This window comes from Carcharhinus amblyrhynchos, chromosome 7 (genome assembly GCF_965287045.1).
Source record: "Carcharhinus amblyrhynchos chromosome 7, sCarAmb.v2.hapA, whole genome shotgun sequence".
In the NCBI taxonomy this organism is placed as follows: Eukaryota; Metazoa; Chordata; class Chondrichthyes; order Carcharhiniformes; family Carcharhinidae; genus Carcharhinus; species Carcharhinus amblyrhynchos.
This window is the reverse complement of record NC_137330.1, coordinates 41,947,244-41,963,958: the sequence shown is the minus strand read 5'-3', so window position 1 is coordinate 41,963,958 and position 16,715 is coordinate 41,947,244. Positions and strand designations below refer to the sequence as shown.

Here is a 16,715-nt window from a genome sequence, read left to right as displayed (position 1 = left end):
TCTGTTTAACTGTATTTTGCTCGAATATATGTCTGTGTGAATGACTGGGTGTGTGAATGACTTAGGTTCAAGTTCTTGGGGTGAATGCACAAATAAATAATCCTCTTTATTTAAACTCAGTAAAAGCTTGCTGCTGGGTATTCAAACTGTCTGCACACTTGGGGATTAAGAAACATACACCTCTTCCTTCACAAAACGCACACTGAATACAAATAAGGGGAAGGAACAGGCATTTCAATCCTCTCTCATCTCTGTTGGTAACAGTCATTGTGACGTAATATCAAATAAAAATCATTATAAATACAGCAAGGTATTTGTCTCAAGCCTTAAAAACAGAAATTTTCTCATAACTTGTCTCATGTTGATTGGAGGATAACTACAGCTAGGTGCAATTTTGTATAATGGAATAACTTACAATATTCATTTGATCTCTTAGAATTTTATTAACATTATGAGGGTGAGTTTAATTAACCAAAACAGACATTAACAAAGTGGTACTGCCTCAAAATGAGATCAATAGACTTGGCGCAACAATAACACTATGGCCATCACCTTTCTTAAGCAAGTCTTGTTACGGTCCCAGTTGATGTTATAAATGGATGGGATGATCGCAGAAGGGAATCCTGGCTCTAAAGACCATAGTTTTAACTTTCTTAAATCAAAAGTGGAGGAACAGAGTCACAAGCTCACTAATTAGTTTCAGCAATAAAAAAATAAACATTTTATTCGGAAAAATTGGATTATAATACAATATTCCCTTGCACCCCTCCTTAACACTGAAGTCTTTTTTAAAAACACCCAGTTTGGCTGTAATACTTCCATTTAGTGATTTGCATTTCCAAATCCAGTCCAGGACTTTCAAATGACACTTTTAAACAAAGCTTCCGCTCCACTTCTAACAGCGAATCCAGTCCAAGATTGTACACCTACTCCTTGAGGGTATCTTGACTGCTGTCTAAATGATTCACATTTCTTTAACACTCAAGTCCAAGGCTCTTATTAAACTGATATCAAAATGTTTCATCCACCTCTGAAATCTGTTGTCCCACTTTAAATTTAGTTACTTGTCTTTTAACTCAATACTTTATTCAATTTTTCTGGACAGTACCTTGAAACAGTCTCTCTGTTCCAATTCCCTGGTTATCTGGAATGTACCTTTTCCTTAGGAGGCTTGCATCTTTGCAACTCCCTTGCCCTGTCTAGCTTATCCTGGCAGAGAGCTGTTCATTCCTCAGTGACCTGTCTCCAATTGCTCTGGCTTCCAGTTACAACTAAGAACAAAGGAAAGCCCTGTCTTCTGGGAAGTGAGCCTCCAGTTTCTTAGCAGTGCCCCATCTGTTATATTTATTCTTCACACCATAACTCTCTATGAACACAATGGACACAGCTGGAACTTAATCAAACCCCACACATACGAACATCTTTGTCCAGCATGAATCTAACTTTGGGCCCTTCCATGCACAGAAACATTAAATTAAACCCACTTAAAACTGTATCTTTTTTCTAATGTTCATCAATACAGACATAAATCCTTTAAAACTACCTTTGTTTTCTTAACAATCATCACATTATAGCCAAACCTCCTGTTTATTTCAGGTGTTTGGCCACTTTATTGTGCAAATCAATGACCTCTCACATATTTAAAACCCCAATTCCAATTTCAAGAAATACACAGAGAACATCCACTGTATACACTGTATGTGTCCAGATGCTGAATGGCCTACCCTGCTGTTCTTAAAAGAACTACTTAAAAAAAGACTCCAATCCTTATTCAAGTGTTACAATTTTTGGGACTGTACCTTTTAACTTAGGGTACAAATGGAGCCATGTGTTCGCTTCTGTAGTCTAACTGACAGTAAACCTGGGAGATTGGATTGTTAGGTTTGATTTGTTTGATTGTTTGATTGGGGTGGCATGGTTACACAGTATCTCATAGCACCAGGGACCCAGGTTCGATTCCCGGCTTGGGTCACTGTCTTTGTGGAGTTTGCATGTTGTCCTCGTGTCTGCATGGATTTCCTCTGGGTACTCCAGTTTCCTCCCACAGTCTGAAAGACGTGCTGGTTACATGCATTGACCCGAACATGCGCCATAGTGTGGCGACTAGGGGATTTTCACAGTAACTTCATTGCAGTGTTAATGTAAGCCTTACTTGTGACTAATAAATAAACTTAAACTTTAATAGAACTCTAGGGAAGGTTTAAGTTATTTCGCTAAGGATAAAGGTGGAAAGTATTTACACTTGGAGACAATGACAGAAATCTCTGAGTTTACAATGAGTAGACTTGAGTCTCCCAAAGTCCCATGCTGGTGTTGCAGGTATCGGATTGAAAAATGTAATACTGTAAACTGTCTATTTACTTCTAAGATGAAAGGGATTTGGGATCAAGAATAGCTAATTAACATTCCTGCCTAGATCATGTTACAGGCTTCCGTACGAGTCACAGAATATCATAGACAGACAGGAATGCCGTGAGGTCAGCAGGCAGAAGAAGTTGCATAGTTTTGTGGGCTACCATGGCTGGATGTGGGAGGAAGATGGCCTCTCATTAAAAAGAGAGGGACATCCTGCAGCCTACTGAATTATTTCAGGAGATTTATCCTGACGTGACACGGCCTTCTTCTCCTGACAAGTGAAAGAATCATCAAAATGGGTTTTATTACCGCTCACAAATTTTAGAAGTTCTCCAAAAACTGAGGATAGCATCTCGAGATTGTCACTTGAAGTTATTACTTGGCAAAATAATGCTATGGGAATCCACTGGAAACTGAGTGATTATGTTTGCTATAAGGACTATAAATCTGTGGAGTATATTACATGACAAGTATACAATAGGAATATCCCATTCTGTAGTTTAGAGTGTCCATAGAAAGAAAATTCAGTCAATGGTGTGTTTTTAATCATTTAAAATCATATTAAATCGTGCAAGTTTCAGCTAGTGACTGGAAGTGTGAATATCTTTTTAAAAGTATTGGTCTCCACAATGATTGTTACACAAGTTATCTTCTTGTGGAGCCAAGAGAGCTCCTCATTGGTCTTTGGCTGGACATCTGGTCCATGAAGCAGAGTGACACAACAGAGCAGGTTCAATTCCCATACAGATTCAGGTTATGCACGAAGGCCCTGTCTTCTCAGTCTTGTTCCTGGCCTGAGGTGTGGTAATGCTCAGTTTAAATCACCACCAGTCTGCTCTCTCCCCTCAAAGAGGAGAGTAGCCAATGGCTGTCTGGGACTATGGCGACTTTACCTTTTACATAGCTCCACAAAACTACTGTTGACCACTGATGGCCTGGGTGTACAAGACCAACACCGCCCCCCCCGCCGCCCCCCCCCCCCCCGCCCCATCTGCCCCCTTACAGGACCCACCTGTGAGCTGATGTGTCATTAAAGTCATACAATATTGCGTTGAAGCTGGTGAACTATAATGGATTTGGCTGCTGGTGTGATTGTCTGATTTTTGAAAGCTTTTCATACTTGGCACTCTCGCATTTTCAGCCATTCTTCAAAAATTTATGGCAGACTTTAATCACACAAAGAACTCCCCACCATTCCTTGCAACTTCCTTTTAAAAGGTGCAATATCTTTAAGTATCCATATCTGGCAATCTGTAATATCAGGCTCTGTGCTAATGTATAGAGTAACTGAACACAGTATCGGCATCACTGGCTGCATGCAGCAAACATGAGAAATAGTAAGCAAGCCAAATTGAACCTGCTATCCACAGCACAATAAACTGGTGAGGGTTTATTGTGTTCTGCAATTCCATGCCCCTTTGCGGATGTTTTCTAATTTAACCTTCGTAGACTAAAATAAATAACCTTTTGGAAGCACAGATTTCTTTGTCTCTGCACATGGACCATTGTGTGTCACATTTAGAATGATGAACAAGTCCAACTTCTATGACAAAAGAAATTAGTTTGTTGTTTCTGGAAAATTAATATCAAGTCTTTCTGCAGCATTATTACCATGTTTATCCCCGCACGTCATATTTCAGATTATATATTACATCCTCTGCCAAAATTATGTTCCTGTAAAAATGAGTCATTGCATTTGTGATCTATCTGAAGTTCATTTAAATATCTCTGAACTTAAAGGAAATTGAAACTTGTATAATGATACACATTTATCGAGTAAATTCTTAAATACCTCAGCATTTTCGTATCGAGATGCATGATCTGACTGCTTTTTCTCAATGTTTAAAGCTATTGAGTAACCTTTTTAAGAAGGTTTGAGAGTAATAAACAGTTTTGGCAGGAAAAAATGGGCTTGGTGTCTAACAGGCAGCCAAATGTAACCCTTAGCTTTCCTCCCACACTGGAAGTGAAAGTGACCTTCGCTGTGTTTTGAAAAAGAGGTTCTCTCTGTCTGGGGAAATCAAATATTGAAATAACATAAAAGATGGTGCATAGAGATAGATTAGCAGCAGCAATTTCCTTGGGTGAGTGACCGCCATGACTTTGGGCCCATTTACAGGGTGTCTCAGATTTCTGGCAAAATCACATTGGCCAATCAAAAGTACTCCAGAGGGAATCTCAGGACAATTGATTAATATCACGTGGCACAGTGGTTAGCATTGCTGTGTCACAGCGTCAGGAACCCGTGTCACCGCTGGAGTTTGCATGTTCTTCCCGTGTCTGTGTGGGTTTCCTCCAGGTGCTCCAGATTGCCTCCACAGTGTAAAAATGTGTAGGTTAGATGGATTGGTCATGCTAAACGGCCCCTTAGTGTCCCAAGGTTAGGGTAAATACATGGGTTACAGGGATAGGGATGGGTAAGATGCTCTGACAGAGAATTGGTGAAGATTTGATGGGCTGAATGGCCTCCTTCTGCACTGTAGAGATTCTACAATTCGATCCAAGGTGGATGGCACCAAGATTTTAGAAAGACAGCATTATTCATTCTGGGGTGTGGGCATAAATACAAGGCTGAAATTTTTGCCCATCCCAAGATGACCTGATAAAGTAACTGGTACAGTTAGGTAGCTCTCTAAGCCAGTTAAGAACCAAACACTTTGATGTGCGAAGGTAACAAGCAGGCCAGACCAAGTTAGGAAGTCACATTTCTTTCCCTCAAAAACGCCCAATTGAATAGTTTTGACAAAGGGTCACCTGGACTCGAAACGTCAGCTCTCTCCTTACAGATACTGCCAGGCTTGCTGAGATTTTTCCAGCATATTTTCTTTCGGCCGCAAGTGCATTAGTTGGGTTTTAACGATAATTCAACAGCTTAATGGTCATTTTCATTGACACTAGCTTTTTATTTCTGAAGCCAAATTCAAATTTTCAAGCTAGCACATGCTATTTAAACTCACCGAGGGCTAAATTGGTTGGACGCTAAAATGGGATGTGTTGATTGCAATGTGCAATGAATCTATGGTGTTATTTGAAATGCACGCAGTACACCACCTTCCCATTGCTGCCTCATTTCAATGATTTCTGTGTTAAATGTACTGCTGATTACTCATATGTGGAGCCAGACAGCTTAAAATTGCTTTAAAGCAAGCTTTTATCTTGTAAAAGCGTAAGTACATTGTGGTTATAGCAGTTGCTGGAAGCTGAGTGCAGTGTTGCAATTGGTTCAATGATTTCACATCCGTGATGAAATTCCACGACTAAGTCTTCAAATGCCATCTCCTACCCAATGCACCATTTAGCTCAGCCACTCAAATCACCGCACCCCTACTATTTACCTATCAGCAATCTCTACTAGCCAAGTTTCGTATCTGACATTCAATGCATCAGCACATCTTCAGACACATTGTACTGTTGCAAGCATTGTTGTCATACCCACAACTCTCACACACTGCCAGAAATTCACCCAAACAGATTGTGCAGAACTCACCAACATGCTTCTTTCTCCCTGGAAGATGGTAGCACATAACAGTATGTAGTAGGAACTAACCAGAAAGGATGTCTACATGTCCTAAGTTGGCTTGCCACTGCTGGAATGGCTGTGAACAGTGAGCTGAAGATGACGCTATCCTCGTACCTAAACCTCCTTCTCATTGCACAATCACTTTTGACTTACAAGCCGAAAATAGTATAAGTATGCATCTTTACTTGACCCCATCTCTTGCCATAACCTTAGGTCTTGTACATGATGAGACACTGGACATGCACATGCATACACTTTCTCTCTCATTTTCTGAAGGAATGAAATCCCTTGCAGTCAACAGTGGGAAATCTTGCAATCCTAGGTATGCTAAGTGCTCGATCTGCTTCCTTGCCTCTGACTCTAGAAAATAAAATATGTTTATCTCTCTATGAATAGACAAGTCAGCAACTTCCTTATGCAACAGTAGACGGTAAACTGTGAAATGCCTGGAAGGAGCCAGAATCATTGAAGCCTTATGCTCATGACAGCTTCACAGCCTCTGGTAATGTATTCACCACCTTGATCTTCAGGTGAATTGTGGCTGCAGCAGGGGACTGTTTTCAGTGAGGATGTCCTCGATGAAGCAAATCTCATCCTCATTGAGGTCCAGGTAAGACAACAGCTCTCTGAATACCCTGGATTGATGAAGCCTCCCACTGAGCCATCCACGTCCATCCTGGCACCCCAACCCCATCATTTCCAGCAGCTTTTCTTGCTCTGTGAGGCCTTTACTCATTTGCAATTCAGTCCAAGGGGAAGTGTCCACTACACCCATGTGTGAGAACAACTGCTTTTACAGAGATACTCACCAAACAATGTTCACACTCAAAGGAAAGCATAAAAGTCCATCAGCCAGCTGGTACTAAGCATGAAGGCCTTAATTAGCTCCGATTATGGATGGATCTCTAAGCTAGCATTTACAAAGTGACTGACATTTTAAATAACACAGCTTTTCTGTAATTGTGACAGTGGTTTTTTCATTCCATTGTAGAACAGGTTGAAGGGATTCTGTTTGCTCCCTCACAGTCAGTTTTCACTTATCATCATCCAGTCTTTGAAAACCAAGTCCAAGCTATTTAAAGCTACTCATGATCACTCTTTAATTATGCCTATCCTGCTAAGCATCTTACATCACCTTTATTTTTCAGACACTTCTGCTTATGTGACGTTAGTAATTACAAAGTAGGTAGGTGTCAATACAAAAAAAATGCAATCTTGCTGGATTGTGCAACCTGTTTAAAACACTTATGTAGTGATCCCCAGTGATGTCTTGCCTCCAGATTCCCCTGGAGGGCAGTAAGGATGACCTGTCCATTCTGTCAAAACAAAAGATATCCGATGAAGGGGACCCCCACATGGAGCTCACCAGCACCTGAGGTTTATTTGAGGCTGCAGCATCTATGGGAATGGGCAGAAGACCTGGGAGATCACAGAATCCCTACAGTGCAGAATGAGGCCATTCGGCCCATCAATTCTGCACTGACTCTGTGGCAGAACATCCCAGTAAGAAGTCTCACAACACCAAGTTGGAGTCCAACCAGTTTATTTGATAGTAATCTCACAAGCTTTCAGAAACGGTGTTTCTTCGTCAGGTGTGTGGAAGGTTTACCCCAGTCCAACACCGGCATCTCTACAGCAGAGCATCCCACCTAGGCCCTATTGCCATAACCCCACATACTTATCTGCTAATCCCCCTAATCTACACGTGTTGTGACACTAAAAGGCAATTTATCATGGCCGATCCACCGAACCTGCTGTGGGAGGAAACCAGAACACCCGGAGGAAACCCACGCAGACACGGGGAGACCATGAAAACTCCACATATTCACCTAAGGCTGGCATCGAACCCAGGTCCCTAGCACTGTGAGGCAGCAGTGCCGACTTGAACCACCGTGCCGCCCCTGCTGCTCCCCAGGTCTCTTGCTTTTCCCTTGAGGTCCTGCTGTAGTATCTGAGGAGCTGTAGTGGAGTAAGCTCCCCTATGGACAGGACAAAGAAGTCAGCCTCTCCAACCAAGCAGGTGTGAAATGTTCAAAAGAGAGAGAAGCAGCAGATATGTAGTTTTGCCAACCTGGAAACAGTGCAGTTTGCCAAGAGAATCCAGGCCTCAGGAGGGCATCACAGGGGAATACATAATACTTAAGTCCCACACTCTGACTTCCACAGAATCCCCTTGCATAACACACCACAGGACAAGACACCTTGAAGCTCCACTCGTTCCTTTCTGTGCAGGCACATCACACACCCTCATCCTATTGCCCTCTTATATTCACCCTGTACAAATGGTGCCCTTCCCTCCTCTCCACACAAGCCCATTATGAACACTCACAGTTTTCTGCTTTCTCTCCTTGCAGGAAATAAAGCACAACTTAACGAGGGGCAGAAATTGGAGGGGGGAGAGAGGGGACAGACACCTTACTAACCTCTGACAACCTGTGCCCAATTGCACTACAGGGAAAGGCGTTTTGTTCCAGGAAACTACAGCCATCAGCAGTGACCTGCTGTGAGAACCCGAGTTGCATTCATACAACGCCTTTAACATAGAAAAACATATCAAGGTAATTCACAGAAACATAAATCAGGGGAAAAAAAAAATGACACTGTGCCAAAAAAAATAGATACACGTGAGTGACTAAATGCTTATTCTAGTTAAGGGTTAAATTCTGAGCACATAAATTTGGTTGCTTTCAGCTGAGGCTAGGTTTGTACCACTGTTGCTTATATGTTAGATGGCCCTGAATTCACATTCTACTGCACAGCACAGTACGGTATTCATTCAGTGACCGTGGAGTGTTATAAGTCTGTCTTTCAGATGGGACATTAAACCAAAACCACCTCTTTCTCTCAGCTGGATGTAACAGATCTGATAGAACCATTAGAATCTCTCATTGCAGAAAGAGGTTATTCAGCCCATCGAGTCTGCACCGACTCTCCAAAGGAGCATCCCATCCAGGCCTTCCCCTCTGCCCTTACCCCATAACCCTGCACATTTAGCATGGCCAATCCATCTAACCTGTACATCTTTGAACTGTGGGAGGAAACCGGAGCACACGGAAGAAACCCGCGGAGAACGTACAAACTCCACACAGTCACCTAAGGCTGGAATCGACCCTGGGTCCCTGGCGCTGAGGCAGCAGTGCTAACCACTGTGCCACCCATGGCACTATTTTGAAGAACAGCAGCAAGACAAAGATTACTTGATCATTAGCACATTGTCACATCTAAACTATATTGCCTCCCTTACAACCAGGACTACAATTCAAAAGTATTTCATTTGCTGAAATGAAAACAAAACATGCTAAAAGCACTCAGCAGGTCAAGCAGCATCTGTGGAGAAAGGAACAGAGTTAACATTATCACTTTGAGCTTCCATGAGATTGGTTAAAGCCTTTATTTGTATTTCTTTCAGTTTAGATGTTGAGAAGAGGTTTGTTTAAGTTATTAAAGTGATACAGTGGAGCAACGCAGTGGCAAAGGGCAGCACAATGGCATAGTGGTTAGCATTGCTGCCTCACAGCTCCAGTGGCTTGGGACACTGAATGTGTGGAGTTTGCACATTCTTCCTGTGTCTGTGGGGGTTTCCTCCATGTGCTCCAGTTTCCTCCCACAGTCCAAAGATGTGCAGGTTAGGTGCATTGGCCATGCTAAATTGCCCCTTATTGTCCCAGGATGCATAGATGAGAGGGATTAGTGGGCTAAATATGTGGAATTATGGGGCTAGGGGCTAGGTGGGATTGTTATTGTTGCATACCCGATGGGCTGAATGGCCTCCTTCTGCTTTGTAGGGATTCTATGATTCCAAATCTACCCAATGGTAGGGATACCCAGCACAAGGGAGCATAATCTTAAAATTAAAACGAGGCTATTTCGGAATAAAAATCTGTGAAAAGTCTTTTCACAAAAAAGGGCAGTTGAAATATGATACTCTCTCTTCCAAAATACTATGCGCCCTGAGTCAGTGAAATTTTCAAGACTGAGACCGATGAATATTTCAAACAATTTGGAACTCAAGCCTTTGAAACTCACAGCAATATTCTGAGCAACTTCCGTCGCGCACAGTGATCATAACTGTTGTCACTCTGGGGTGTGTGTGTGTGTGTGTGTGTGTGTGTGTGTGTGTGTGTGTGTGTGTGTGTGTGTGTGTGTGTGTGTGTGTGTGTGTGTGTGTGTGTGTGTGTGTGTGTGTGTGTGTGTAGGGATGCGATAGCCTTTTTGCTAAACGTGCACCTGAAGTTTTATTTGCACCGGCAGTTTCCAATTCCCCACATGGCACGACATTGGATAGCAATCAGCTTGGCTGATTTTAGCTGCAGTGCCCGATTGCCTTCCCTGTATAAAATTAACCAACTCACAAAACGGTTTGAACAGTCTCAGCGGTTGGCCACTTCAGTGCTTAGTTGGCCAACTGGTAATGCAGATGGTCCATTTGAGGTTAGGCCTCATCAAAAGTAGGGCTGGTGGGCTGCAGACAATGAATGCCTTTTGGCTGCCCCATTATTACAGATCCAGTCAGTCTGAAACTAACCCAGTACAGTAGTGACCCAAGTTATTTTGTGAATCCTGAAGGAATATTCCTGCTTCTCCTAGGCCCCAGAGAAGTCAATAAATACTTGCTTTTGAAGGTCGTCTTTGGCATTTAAATCCCAAATTGTATCAGCATCTCTCTTCTCATCTCCGTCAGGATGCTGACTCTATTTCCCTTGTAGAAGGTCCATCTTAGGCTGTCGATTCATCTTAGTAGCCTTTTGTGATCACAGGTGTGTCCTTAATGCTCTCAGGCCATCCTTTCATCACTGCTTTCTGCAGCGCTTGTAAAGTTGCATCGTATTGGATAGCTTGCTTCATCTGAGCAAGGTGCTTGTCTGTCAGATTCAATATTTCTGCTGGGTTGATGATGTCCAGATCATGTCAAGCTGCTGCTTCACATCTATTTGGAAGATTTCACATTTTGTAGCATAATCAGCTTTCCTCATGGGCAGTGCTGCTCTCAACAGCATGACTGCATTGTACATGTTTTCCTTGCTTGTAGGTCATGTCCAGATGCTATCCTTGTAAACAAAGCAACATTCTTTGCAGATGCTTTGAAGCAGATAGCAACAGGTTGTTAAAAAAATGCATTTGAGGGCTTTGTGGTCAGACTCCAGTGTGACTTTGTCACTCCCAAACAGGAAACAGATCTGATGAAAACACACCCTCCTCCGCCCCATGGCCCGATCGCTGGCCTCCCTGCCCGTCACCGAGTGCAGAGTAATACTCTGGACATGTCCGGGTCAGCTTCAACCCCCACCCCCATCCCCGCAGCCCCAAGCTTCTGATCCCCCCCTAACCTGCGTGCAGTCCCAACCCCTCCTACCACAGGCCGCCACACCCCTACTCTGATCACTGGTCTCCCTCCTCCTGTTACCACTGAGTACAGAGTGGCAACGGGACTCCCTACTGATCTCCCCCAGATGTCCTGCCCCCATTAGGCCATGTCCTCCTCAGACTCCACCCCTTAACACAGCTCAATGCCCCATGGGTATAGCCAAGGTGTTCCCTTGGGCATTACCAATTTGCCCCTTGGGAAGTGCATGGGTCAAGCTGTCACTGCCAAGCTGGGAATACTCAGGTGGCACTCCTGATCTCCTGGGAGGCCTCCATGGCCCCCCTTTACTCCAGTGGGGCTGGGCCTCTAGTTCCCCACAGGTGGGGAGCTATTGTAAACCCTTCTGGAGTGCAACACTCCTGGTGGTGGGGGAGGCTCTAGGGGGCCAGAGACTTCAGTCCTGGCCCCACTAATTATGTTGAAATTGCGATTTAAGTAATTTATGGCGCCAGAAATCAACCAGCCAGAGACTCGAGGAGGCCGTGCAAAACGCCTTTCGCTCGAGTCTCCCAGCTTGTTGCGATATAAAAGCAGCACAGCAGGCTGGGAGAATTGCCCCCCACATTGCTCTGCTTGCATTAGTGCTCTGGTTGCAAATGGAACTGGTTGCTTTGCTGCATCAGAGCTGCTCCCAGCTCAGTCTCACTGGTGTCACAGCGTGAGGTGATTTCATCATTGACATCACAACACTGGCAGTGTCGTCACTAGCTGTTTGATTTTAGTAAGTGGTCATGGTGTCCCATCCACGATCTGGAACTCGAGTGTCCTTCTTGCCTTTACATTGGGCTTTCTCAGACATATTTTTCCCCTTGTTATGAGTAATGTGCCATCATGTCACCTTAACTTCACTTTTGAGGATTTCATTGGACTCTGCTGCTGAAATCTCTCCAGTGGCCAGCTATATAGGCCCATGTTGTTTTTCTCTTACCAAAGACTTATAGGATTTTGCAATTAAAACATTGCTTTCCTCATTATAGGCAATCAATTTGTTTTGTATGCTTTCCTCCACAGTATTTGAGCATTGCCCTTTGGCTGCAATTGCTTTGCTCTTCCAACCTTAAATGACTCAGCATAATGTATCTCCTGCTCTGCTCTGCCATGCATATGCCCTAGCTGAAATTTCACAACTTTTGCATTTTAACACATCTATTGTTTTCTTCAGAATTAGTTTCTCATCTTTCAGTAGCCTTGCCTTCACTGAGGGTTCCTGGACACCTGACATTAATCCCTCTTTATTCAAATAATTTCTTAGCTGCAGAAATTCATAAGATTCTGCAAACTGCATTACTGCCATCATACACTGTTCAATAGTTTCTTGTGCACCTTGTGCTCTAACATTGAAGAAATAGCATTCATACATAACATCCACTCAGGGTTCAAAACATTTGTTCAAGGATTTCAAAATGTATTTCATCGTTTCTCTTTGGTCATCAGTTAGGTTTAGGGTGCTATTCACTTTGTAGCATTCCCTCCGAGCAGTGTTAGATGTGTGGCTATTTTTGTTAATTCAGACTTGTTACTTTAAATTTGTTACAATCTCATAGTTTTGCCACTATAAGTGAAAAAACTACCAATTTTGCCAAGTTTCACATTCATGTTTACCAGAGCTGGAACTGGAAAATTTACTGTAGCCATTTTACTCACAGGTTCAGGATGTGTTTGCCTTCCTTCGTCCCTTTTTTGTAGCATTCTGCAGATTTGAACTTCTGTGTTTCTTAGCTGTGTGTTCTCTGTAGCTGGTGTTTTATTTGCAGCCATTGTGTACTCTTTTGTCCCCATTTCAGCAGCTATTTTGCAGATTCAAACCTTTGTGTGCCTAGGTTCTCAGTGTCTTCTCTGCTGCATTTTCAGGATTCAAAAGTTTGTATTATCCCGACACATGACACCATCACCGGAATTCTGGCACCGCGCCTGACACAGAATCGGAGCAGGCAAGGGGCGGACAACAGAAACATCCGCTAATGTCGGGCAGGAATTTCCGGTCTCGCTTCAGCGGGGCCGTAAAATCCCACTCCTTGTTTCATATGCAAGGACAATAGTCTTCTTCAGAGTCTGTCTCAGTGAGAGGCTTTACTGAACCGACCAGAAATTGCAGCCTTCAGTGCATCCCTCATGACCGATTTATTTGGCTACTGCAAACCAGATTGGATATGTTGTACCTTTTCATTTCAAACACACACACACACACAGGTAATAAAATAGAGGAATCAGCAGTAGAACGGCTGTCCAGGCTTTCTGATCAAAGAGTGATTGTACTGCTTGTGACTTCAGTAGAAATAACATTTCAGAGAGATGCAAAATATTTTATACCATGAAACAAAGTCAAATAGTTTTTGGAATGTGCAATCATGAAACCTTTCAATTTTTTCAAGCAATTAAAACAAACTCCATAAAAATGCACATATATATTTTAAAAAACACAGCACAGATACGGAGATATGCGGCACAGAAACATCTCAGGCACCATAGATCTTTTTTAAAATGCAAGCAAATCACAATATAACTACACCAGCAAATGAAACATCTGCTGCACCCTGAGTTCTGGCCTCCACTTCTACCCATTATGAACCAGCATCATTGCAAGATCTTCATTTGTGTGGCTTCTTAGCCTGGAGGTGGACCCATAACAATGAGCTGAGATGCACTATGGCATAGGGATTAACAGATCAGTAAAAAGAGCAATGAAACTTGGGCGTAACAAAAGTATAACACAGCGACACCCAAGTTTCCAAAACGTTTTACATTGAGGATTTGCTTTATGTTGCTAATTGCACAAATCATTAGTCATCAAATCGAAGCCTATTTAGTTCCCATAAACTGTCAATATTCCACTTTCTAAACTCTGCTTCAACAACGGTTTGTGGCAGAAAACTCCAGATCCTGAAACATTCTTTGTATATGATATTTATTTTTAACATTCCCCTTTATTCTTTATGTGGCTGTCTTAAATGTTTGGGTTCTTGCACCTGTCACACCAACGATAAGTTTTTCTCACATCACAGCCCCCCATAGGTGTTCAAAGTTTCTACCAAACTACCCTCTAATCCTATCATCCTGAGTAAGAGAAGCCCAAATGCTAAAACCTTTTCTTCATAAATGTTTGAACCCTAATCCAAGGGAAGATAATGTTGAATATGCATTGTACATTTCCACTGCTTTTAAGTACTCCCTGGAAAGGGATGCCCAAACCTGCAGAAAATATTCCAACTCCAGCCTCAGATCTTGCCCATGTTCAATAATGCCTCTTGACGTTTTTATTCTATGCCTTAAACACAAGGTATGATGAAACATTTTTGTTCCAAAATTCAGTTCATTACGGTAGAATTCAGTAACACCTTGAGGCACACAGCTTACGTCGAAAGGAGAATTCTCCCTGAAACACAGCATTTTCACAAATTTCTTGGGGAAATAGCAGGATTATGCTTATGCACAAAAATCAACTGGGCAGCCTCAATGTGAACTCTAGTAGTGCAATATATTTACATATTTCTTTGAAAAAAGAGGTTGCACATATTACAATTTTCAATCAACAACTATGACGCACAACAACTCCATTCAGCATATCACCATCAAAAATAGCATATCTGATTTAAAAAAAAATCACTGAATATTTAATAGCATTGAGATTCCATCAGTCTCCAACTTCACAGGGAGGTGGGTGGAATTACAGCAAAGAATTGTTGGAATCCCAGAATAATTTTTAGCCCACTAGTTCAAAATGTTTGTTTATACACTTGTCTTTTCATAACTCCCAATAAACTGACTTGCATGAGTCTTAATTTTTTTTTAATGAACTTAAACAGCCACCCTGGGTCAGATTGACAGTTTGCAATGCGTAGCAAAATTGTTGGTGTCAAACCAATAAAGACCTGTCTAATACATCATTATCAAGCGGCAAATATACTGAATCTTCCCCTGACATGTTTTACTGACTAGAATTTTATGCATTATTAGCTGCTTTGTTTTCATCCTCAGAATAACGTCACTGAGCAAAATTAATTTATACTGAAAAATATGTCTACCTTTACATAGAGCTGCTGGAATTCATCCAGATTCAGTCTGCCACTAGGACAGTCTTTAAGAAATCCTTTGTACCACTGTTTGAGTTCGTGTTCATTAAATTCTGTGTTCTTCACCAGATCTTCCATGACCTCAGGGGCAAGTTTGCTGTTCTGTTTCCCCATTGTCCCTGAAAAGATATGGTAGTGCATTAATCATCATTTTAATTCATGATTTTCAAGGACCAGATTCAAAGTGTGAAAACACAGTAGCAGATGCAATTTATTTTTACAGTTTCAATTTTACAATGGCAAATGATTCATTTTGTTCATTAAGATGATGTAAATGATAATGAGTGAAGTGATCGAGGGACAAAAGAGTGTGCAAATATATTGAATACCTTGCATCTTCAGGATACAAGGAATGATAGCGCAGCAAGAATACAAGCTATTTTCACTCATTTAATTTATGGCTTGACTTTCTAATGCTTCGCGTCTGACAATGAATAGTCACCTTGATAGTTACTGATTAGGTGAAGGTTGCAGTGGAAGCTTCTGAAGGTACAACTTTACACGTATCTAAACCAAGCTGAGTATACTGAACACTGTCTACTATTCTATCGTAGGACTGACTTCCATCAACTTGGTTTGTAAAAAGTTCATGTAATGATTTCTTTTACATGTTCACGTCTAAGGTACAATATTTCAACAATTAAATTATTTATTCCAAAAAATTAAAATGTGTGATAAGAATGTGATGCAAGGTTTATTTTTTTTACCTTGGCCTGTTGAAAATGTATTTGTTTACACAATGGAAACAAATATTTTTTAATGGTTTTAATAAACCTAAAAATCAAAAGGTTGAATAACAGATCATTGATTGAATGTGAATATAATACATTTTGCTTTGCAAGTCATGTTCTACTTCTATTTAAGAGGGAAGAGAGCAGTGCCCTGAGGGAGACTACTTAAGGGTCCCTCCCGACATATTGACCTGTAAGGTTGCATGCACAAGAGAGAAAAGCTGGTTATTAAGAGAGAATAGCTAGTTATTAACAAGCAAAAGTGGAAAGCAACACACGATATCACATTACCAATATAAATGATCCACAAATCAGAAGCATCTTGTAACTGTTCATAGGAGACCATTCAGCTTGGGAGCAACAGATCCTAAATTAATTTAATCTACTTTGATTTCCAACAAAGTAGATTGGGAAATGCATAGCCAGATTTCACCAAGGTGCCTGATCCAACTTAATTCCCCAGAAAATTTCGCGTGAATCTAGCCTTATTCGCACTGCCATACAAGAGCTTATTTTCAATAATTACAGAGGGCAGCAAAACAAACTGCATTATGCTCTGCTGCACATCCATAACTGTGATTGATCTCGATTACTGTTGCACAGACTCTGGCTGAAAGCAGCCTCAGATTCACTGCAAAGTATCTTAACTCCAGTTTAATGGAACAAAATCGAAT

The 16,715-nt window shown here is 41.8% G+C and overlaps 1 protein-coding gene across 2 annotated transcripts in view; it reads right to left on the bottom strand.

Annotated features, from left to right (window-relative positions):
- The window catches only part of LOC145344897 (visinin-like protein 1), a 126,764-nt gene that overhangs the window by 66,272 nt on the left and 43,777 nt on the right, over window positions 1-16,715 (bottom strand). Inside the window, exons 1-2 of one of the 2 annotated variants that reach the window (XM_080192185.1) lie at window positions 16,333-16,419; window positions 15,263-15,429 (exon numbers count right to left, since the gene is read on the bottom strand). In XM_080192185.1, the coding sequence (XP_080048311.1) occupies window positions 15,263-15,429; window positions 16,333-16,387 (222 nt within the window). In that variant the 5' untranslated portion in view covers window positions 16,388-16,419. Of the gene's footprint in view, window positions 1-15,262; window positions 15,430-16,332; window positions 16,420-16,715 lie in introns of those variants that run through there. The other variant, XM_080192188.1, reaches the window with a different exon arrangement.